General features: G+C 44.4%; 1 protein-coding gene across 1 annotated transcript; it reads right to left on the bottom strand.

Moving 5' to 3' along the window:
• Positions 1-24: 24 nt before the first annotated feature.
• Positions 25-7,599, bottom strand: T265_14304 (hypothetical protein; the record flags this gene model as incomplete). The annotated part of the gene is made up of 2 exons (XM_009173031.1): positions 25-215; positions 7,527-7,599. Coding segments are annotated over 2 exons (261 nt in total), but the record flags the coding sequence as incomplete, so codon positions are not given.
• Positions 7,600-8,414: the final 815 nt, after the last annotated feature.

The raw sequence follows: 8,414 nt of genomic DNA, 5'->3' as shown, positions 1-8,414 counted from the left end.
TTATGATATTTGGTTCAAGTAGATCATAAAGTTGACGGAAACTCGGGGACTGCGCCTACCTGATGGGCCCCAAGGATGGTAAAACCGGTCGTGGGCTGTCGAAGAGTTTTCAGCAACCTTGTGAGTCGTTTTTTTATGAAAATATACTGCGATATCTCGAATATCGTGCCAACTGAATCATGATGCGGCCTGTGTGCAGCACTTTCAGTTGTAGACTATCATAAACGAGAGATTCAGTTGAGTCTCTCGTGAAAACCAAATTGACTTGCAAATTAGTGTATTTCTCGAAGACTTCTCTGGTCTCTCCGAATAACCACAAAAATGATATTACTATGCATACTTGCTTGGGCCACAAAGTGACTATCAAATCTGGACACAGGAATTCCATTCTGTAGGTCGTCTAAACAGAAATACAGCAGAATACTGTTCAACTGAATTTGAAGCGATATTTCTCCCCTGGAAAACTCGACTTCGACAAAGAGCACAAAAGACCACTTTTGGTTGGCTCTTTGAAGGTAATTATAGTAGCAACGATGCCTATAGGACAGGATATATTTGGATTATTTCCTTGGTTGTACTATTCGATTCCGGGTCATTTACCTGGATACCGGCAGCCAGTTAGTATCAGATCATCTGAGGACTACGTCGTGATTGAGTGTAGGTCAGTCCTACTGAGAGTAAACCACTCGCGGCTGGACGATGGTGTTATTGTAATGTGAAATGAATCACCCCGAAAAATTAAGGGATACTTACAACGAAGATGATTTCAGATCTGCATAGAAAAGACTTCGTGGTGGCACTCGGCTCTTCAGCGTACAACGACCACTCAAATGATATAATTCCAACATGAAAACAACCAACCAAAGATGATGTTTGCTGGCCGACTCAGAGCATAACAAACGGCGTCTACTCCTCATTGGGAAATGTGAATCCCACAAAGCCTTGGATTTGGAAATCCTTGACCTCAGTGAGGGTCATTTATTGCTCACGATTATTACATGACTATTAAACGGAGGGACTGATTCGAACAAAGTGAACCTGGAAATGAATCGATCCCGAAGTTTGCAAAGATGACAGGCCACTCAGAGCAGGTCGCCCCTGAATGACTGGGAAACGTTCCCGATGAGTTACACTCACTGAACTACTTTAAATAATAGCTATCGGTTGCAGCATTCCCAAGTACTTCTTTCTCCTCGTTTCTGGTTTTGGCTCTGGTCACTGCACTTTTGTTTAGATTGACTGTGTACTTATTAGAGCCAAGTGTTTTCCTCTCTGGGTTGAACAGGCACACATTTTTATACACCATCCCGAGTGGTATAAGTTCGGGTGAGAGGAACATCCTGCTCAGCTGCACGAGCAACCGGACTACCCAATAGTCGATCGATTTTTGGCTAAAGTACTCAGAGGCATAGGAGGATCGCTCTTGGAACCCCTGGTCAGCAATGAAGGGCCGTCACTCTCGATGGCTTGTTGTTCCAAAGGAGGAAAACCGCTTACCATATCGGAGAGCAGCACCAAAAGCGACAGGTCAGTGGTGCATATACTGAAATATGTATTTTAACCACAATCCATCTTCTTACTGGATTATCGTCTATCGAATGACGCTCCGAAAATGTTTGGTAAATTAATCGAACCCCATTCGTTCGTGAATTGAATTTTTTTACCTTGGTTCAGGATCGACAGCGTTTCACTATTTGAAGTATCCGCGCCTTCCGGACTATCTTGAGTTGCCCATTGGATTTATCCATGTTTCTGCGTGTCATAGTAGTAAATTCTTAGCCCATATACTTTGATAGGATTTTGATACGTATCTCTCAATCAGTACCATTTCGCCCAAGTTACAGCTAGAATGTTCCACACAAACTAAGAAAAACGGCAAATCGATCGGCCGGGATCGAGAGCATCTACCAATCCACAAATTTGTACCTGAGTAGCTACGGTTTCGTGCGCCATTGGTACTTTGTTTCCATATCCCAAGGTTTGTACTTTGCGTATACGTCCGGTAAGTGGGTCATATGCATTTAGTTTGAGATTTGTCGTTATAACAGAAATCCGTAGAAATAGTTGATTGTATATAAATAAATGTCTTCCCGAAGGGTTACTCTTCACTGTAACTAATCGCACCATATCAAGGTGATCTTTTACTTTTGGGAAGGACGGCTGTGACGGTAATGAATCATGGTATGGAATGATACTCTACCCCAGTGCGTAGGCGTTTGCAACAAGTTCTGCCGCCTTTTTATCCCCTCCTCTCTCACACACAAGTGCTAAGTTCTAACTTCTTTAAAGGGAGGGAATCATACGTGCTACCTTCCGGTAAACAGACATTAGTTTTGCGCCACTAAACATTACGGTTGGGTGAGACATCAGCTGATCAGCGTGCCAACGTAGAAGCCCAGTATCAGGACATGGTGTGAATGGAATTCTTTTATCACCATGATTACACATTCAGTATGCTTTTTTTCTCTTACATCAGGTGTTCTGCTTTCGTCACACTAGTTGATCTAGCCACTCACGCCAACACACACACAAACACTGAAACTGGGCTAATACACCTAATTTTATGACTGTTTAGCTCACTATCGTAGGTATAACTGTTGGGTTGCAATTAAAACGCTTGTGCATAAGATATCTTGCTCCCTAAATCTGACTTTTTGTAGTTTTATACGCGCTACCGAATAGACTCAGAACGCGGAACCAGCCAGCTCTATGTTGGGCCTCACAACTTGGCACGCGCTTTACACCTCCAAAGTGTAAGTTTGGGTGGGCTCGAATCCTAACCTCATACTTGCGGACGAGCCGATTAAGGTAGTAGACAAATTTGTTTACCTAGGCAGCTATATCAGCCCTGGTGGCCCATCCAAGAACGATATTTCCACCCTGATTGGGAAGACCATTGCAGCTTTCGTGAACCTGCATCACCTGTGGCGCATGCGTGAGTCGAGTTCACAATACTGTGGGTCAGAAACCTGGCCACTGAGTGACCATCAATATCTTCAGAGCATGGCCCGAGTCTGGTGGGAACGCCGGATCCGCAATTCTGAAGTGGTCCGAATGGTTTTCGGAAGGAAAAGTCACCCACAATAGATGAACTAATCACACCCCACAGGTTGCACTGGCTTGGTCACGTGTTCCGTGTGCCAGCTGACCGACTTACCAGCAAACTCAGCTGCTTTGGTAACTGCTTTCTCTCCGGATGGGGATATTGAGACGGACACAAATTCTTAGAGAAGTTGTCAGACATAGTCCAGTCACGCCCGCTTTGGTACTAGTGCATCCAAGCTATGGCCTTCAATGCATAGATCTCCCGATTTCCCCAATTAAGTGTCCACCGACACCGCTGTGTCTGCGCCCCACTTATAGCAGCTACCCCGTCTCCCAAAATCATCGGCGAACAAAACTGTAGCAGCTACAACCACTGTGCGCCGAGTACAGGTTTTTTTAATGTTGATCACAAATGTGATGAGCTTCTTCAGTTGCACCAGCCATTTCTTAGCTTAACGTAGCAACCACAGCCAGAAAAAAACAAGCTACCTGTCCCACCTGTTATCCGTCCGCTGGAAGGTGCAAATAACTTTGGATTGACGGCATTCTACAATGCCGAGCGTATTTGGGCCTAGCTGTCGTGTGAGAAGTAAATGGGGCAAAAAACGTTGATCCAGACCAATCCAACCAAAATGCCGAATCAAGCCTGTCGGGTTTTGGGGAGTTCTTACACGGGAGTTCTGTCCTGATTATGGGCTCCCACGTTGTCGTGCTGATCAGCTGGTGTTTGGCGCAGCCGCATAATTTATTGGCCCAAAACTGATGTTTATTGGACGAGGCGTGACTGGAAATGTAGTGGTAATCAATAAAACTACAATATCTAGACTTTTCATCAGAGTGTTCCGAGATGCAAGGCGGGAAAAAGGCTTGCTCATTGCACTCCAAAAGGAATGACCACGTGACTACAAGAAAATAGGTTGGTTGACTGGTCAGAAACGTACGAAAGCCTACTGTTACGATGAGTCAAGGCAACACAAGGGTCATGTCTACTCTCTTCAGAAGAAAAGGAGAGTTTCGATCAAGTGACTGGATATGTGAGTTCTGCTGATAAAGTGGAACTTGAAGCCACAGCACCAACGTGTTGCTATATATACTGGTGCGGAGAGATCAATCGGTTCACCTAACAAAAGTGACAATTTAATTTGACTCCAATGGGCGCTTTCTTATGGTTCGAGGCAGTTATACCCATGAATCCGACTTTTAGGGGAAATTTCTCACGGGCCGTATGTTTTTTTAGTCAAACTGAAGCTAAGCATTGTTGTCACCACAGTGTCACACATTAATTTGAGGCGTTGGAATGGGCCTTAGTTTTGGGTCGTGGTATTAGTGATAGAATATGACAGTCATGTTTCTCGGACGGATTATTTAGTTAAACTTAAGAGTGTGCTTTGTGAATGCGTGACCTGATAACTATACTCGTCCAGAATAGTTATGTGATCAGAGAACTCATCACGTGCGAGAGCAAGTAAACAAATTTACCCCCCACCCAAAATCCGTCCAGGTAATAGCAGATGTAGTTCGCGGTATCTTCAAAGGCACGCTTCCTTGAATTTGGGGTACTAAGTGCAGAAACCGATTCGTCTGTGGCTACTCAGCCCACGTGGCTAACCCAAATTCTTGCAAGCGACTGCCTCTTGGAAAGTGTAACCCAAACTCTCCAAGATAGACTGTAATTTATGGGGATCCTAGGACCTGTCTAACAGACAGGAACACCATGGGTGCAAGAAAAAATAGATTTCTTCTGCTTTGTGAATTCCGTGAGAAACCAACTTCTTCCATGAAGTTTTTTCAGCGTCCCAACGTCCAGAATCTTGTTTGGCTGCTCGCCAGCGGAACACTTTCGATGCGAACAATCTGATACTGATTGCTGCAGAACTCTCCATGGATTGTAGCAGACTTCTCAGGCCAAGTGCCGTGTAACAGATCAGCATGCACATGTCCACGAGATCTGATTGGTCCGATCCACCGCGCGGCTATCTAGCCGCGAAAAGTCTAGCGAGGCGGGACGGCGAGAAATTCGACAGAAACCAAGGTTAGATCGATCGATCGATCGGAGCGCAGAAACCACGCAATTTAGTGTACACAGAGGACCATTGTTAAAAAGTCAGCGTATTTGGTATGACCTGATCAAAACAACAACCCCTTAACTCAAAATTTGTCAGAGTAATTCAGCGGCTGCTCATTAGACCACCATCCGTTCTGCCAGCCTTCATGTGCACACCATTTTGAGGAATTTGTGTTCAGGTTTGGTAAACAGAGTAGTCCCAACTAGATTTCCACTTGTAAAAAAACTTCCTTAGATCACCCTGTAACCCACCCTTATCGGGAACGGAAGTCATTCAAGCATCCGCTCTCTTCACCTAATCTGAGGGTTGCACTTCCATGTATCTCAGACTGTTGTGTATACCATATCGTAGCGATACAGTAGCAAGTAAAAGTACACTGACCATCATTCTTGACTCGTCAGGTTCCCGAATAGTGCACCGGCTTCCAGTATGATCACGAAATGGCACCCGAATATCGCATGATGGGGAATATTGGAACTATGTTTACTGAGCATATCGAGCGTCTGGACATCGGGACGGTGAAGGTGACCGACACAGTATTGAGATTGATTGATTAGGTATCGATTTTGAAATCACTGTCCAAATATGGTCATCGAATTGTGAATACTTTGGAAGTGCTGGTCTGCTCTGCAAAACTCAAACTACTCAGAATTGCGGTTTGGTAGCGGAAAATAACAACTCTGCCAGGATGGTGTGAGTGGGTTCTTTTAGCTATAAAAAACTTGCTGAAAGCACACAGATGAATCCTTGATAATGTTCTCACTTCGGAGGGATGGATGTTGACATGTAAACCAAAACCTGGCATTGGAGTGAAGTATTTTTTGCATGTTTTTGAACAAATCAAACTATTGTATTTGGTGGCTAAAACAGTCTTTAAGTGGAAGAACAGATCAGTAAATGAACGGCTTTTAACAGGTTCGTCAGTCGCCCAGTAACGCGGGAACAGTACTCAACCAGCCTTGGAAATCATTCACCTTACTTGGGTTAAGAGGTTCCATAAAAAACTGTTCATGTACATTAGTTTGCTATCCACCTGGACTGAAGTATTTTGGTCAGAAGCAGAAGCAAATGCTGAACCGNCAGGAAATGTCGAGGCGGCGTAGGAAACCGAAAAAAGACAATTCTAATCCAATTCCATCCAGCCACACAGATTTTCGGGTTAACATTAGACACTCGTCTCTGATCGTGTCGGTTTCCATAATGCCAATCAAGTTAGGCTCAATCAGTTAGGCTCTACAGAGCCGCAAACATAAGCTCGCGTAGATCAGCCCTATGTGTAGGCGTTTGACGCGGATAGGATAGTTGCTATGGCTACAGACCATGGCAACCGGCACAATCAACACGATGCGAGTGAGCTGTGGGCACTCATGAATGGACCGTGCCAACTTCTAGCGCTACCAACCAGTTTCTCACATGACTTCCCCCCTTTGTTCCTTAGTTGGCTCGTATAACACTCCCTCCCTAGAAGAAGCCAACCGACGACGAGGCGAGGATGAATTCCACAGGCAACAACATAAAGAATAATTGGGTGACCATGGCAATCCCACAGGTGGGTCAGCCTTCAAAGGCCATCACGACTTGGTTAGTCTCCATTTTTCATGCGGTTGAAAATCAGGCGAGCTGCATACAGCGACTTCAGTATTACTTCAAGAGATCTCCCTGAAAGAAGTCACCATCTCTTTGAAGGTGACTTCCTTAGATTAACAGCTTAAGTGCAATGCCTCTGCGCTGGTGTATAGCGCAGCTGTAGCGGGCACGTCATCTTACTGACATAAATTACTTCACCTAACAGCCATTACCACATCTTCTTTGACGCTCAATTCCCGCAAGACATCGCACAATCATGCGGTCATTTTTGACTACAGACCTTAGTTCAGAACCCATACTGTTAAAACCATATGAACGGAGTTGAAAGTATTCCGTGAACTGCTTGCGAAGTGTGCGACAAAATTTGTTCCTTGAGCCTAAGTGTCATCAGGCTCAACAAATCACACACAAAATGGGCAGTACTCATACAGCTAAATTCAGCTGACTTTGCCCACAACACACTACAGAGATTGAAGGCTGCATGCAACAACAATGTCGAGTTGATTTGACAGCTAAATTTCAACTCATTCGGAGTATTGCAACTTGGAGAAAACTGATCGATCATCTTAGTCGGTGATAGGCAAACTACAATACAACTTTACCCCAACCACGCTAATTTTGGAAGCTAGACCCGAGACATCCAATAATAAGTTGACCTATCCTGAGGCAGGAGATAGCTGAGCTAACGTAATCAAATAAATCATTGATTCGAGAAATGCGCTCATTTGCAAATCGATTTGGTTCTCATGAGAGTGTATTTCTCGAAAACAGTTCAATTTGAGTTCAAGTAGAACATAAGGTTGACGGAAACTCGGGGACTGTACCTACTTGATGAGCCCCAAGAAGGGCGAAACCGGTCGTGGGCTGTCGAAGATTTTTCAGCAACCTTGTAAGTAGTTTCCTTTATGAAATCATTGATTCATTTTCAAAGACTTTTACCGTCCCCGTTATTACAAACAGTTCCCACGGCCCGTAGTCATCGTCTCCTAATTCCTTCAGGTCATGAGCGGGGACCGGAAAGGTAGTGCATGGAACTTTCGTCGATCGGCCGCAGTCATAGCAGTTCAGCGACTGTATCAATGAGAGCTTCCAGTATGATATAAACAAACCCTGGTGGTTACGCCCTCCTATCAGGATAACTGGCACAATGTACATGCTGACAAGTGAAGCTATAGTATCTTAGTTAGGGGAAGTTTCGAGTGACTGCCTCTATCGCAGTCTCATTGAACTGCTCGTGCTATTGAGTTTGACGAAGAAATTTTTATTTTCAAGGCAAACGGGAGTGAAACACGAATGGGGCACTTTGCCATAAAATCTACCGCTTCCCATTGTGCGCAGTATTTGTAAATACAGTGCAGTGGATAAATGACGGGAAGCGTCCTTTGGTATTTGCCAAGTAGTATTGCTTGTTTTTTTCATGGGAAATTCAAGTAAATCCAGCTAAATATCTCTCATGTATGATAGTTCGCCTCAGCTAAATGTGCTGCACCAGGTCGCCTCCTGCTTCAGTCGGTACGGTAATTGAGAAATCGTAAAACATTGTCTAGACGCAACAAACTACTCATGAGGTTGCTGACAAACTGTGACTGGTTTTGCCCAATCTGTGGTTCAGCAAATATACCGATTGCTCACTAATTTGGTTTCCACGAAAGACTCAGATGAATCTCTGCTTGACCTCTGGCTTATGGTAGTCCCCTTATACAATAAGTGAATACT

Source organism: Opisthorchis viverrini (genome assembly GCF_000715545.1).
Source record: "Opisthorchis viverrini unplaced genomic scaffold opera_v5_171, whole genome shotgun sequence".
Lineage (NCBI taxonomy): Eukaryota > Metazoa > Platyhelminthes > Trematoda > Opisthorchiida > Opisthorchiidae > Opisthorchis > Opisthorchis viverrini.
The sequence above is the reverse complement of the archived record's forward strand: the minus strand, read 5'-3'. Positions and strand labels throughout refer to the sequence as shown.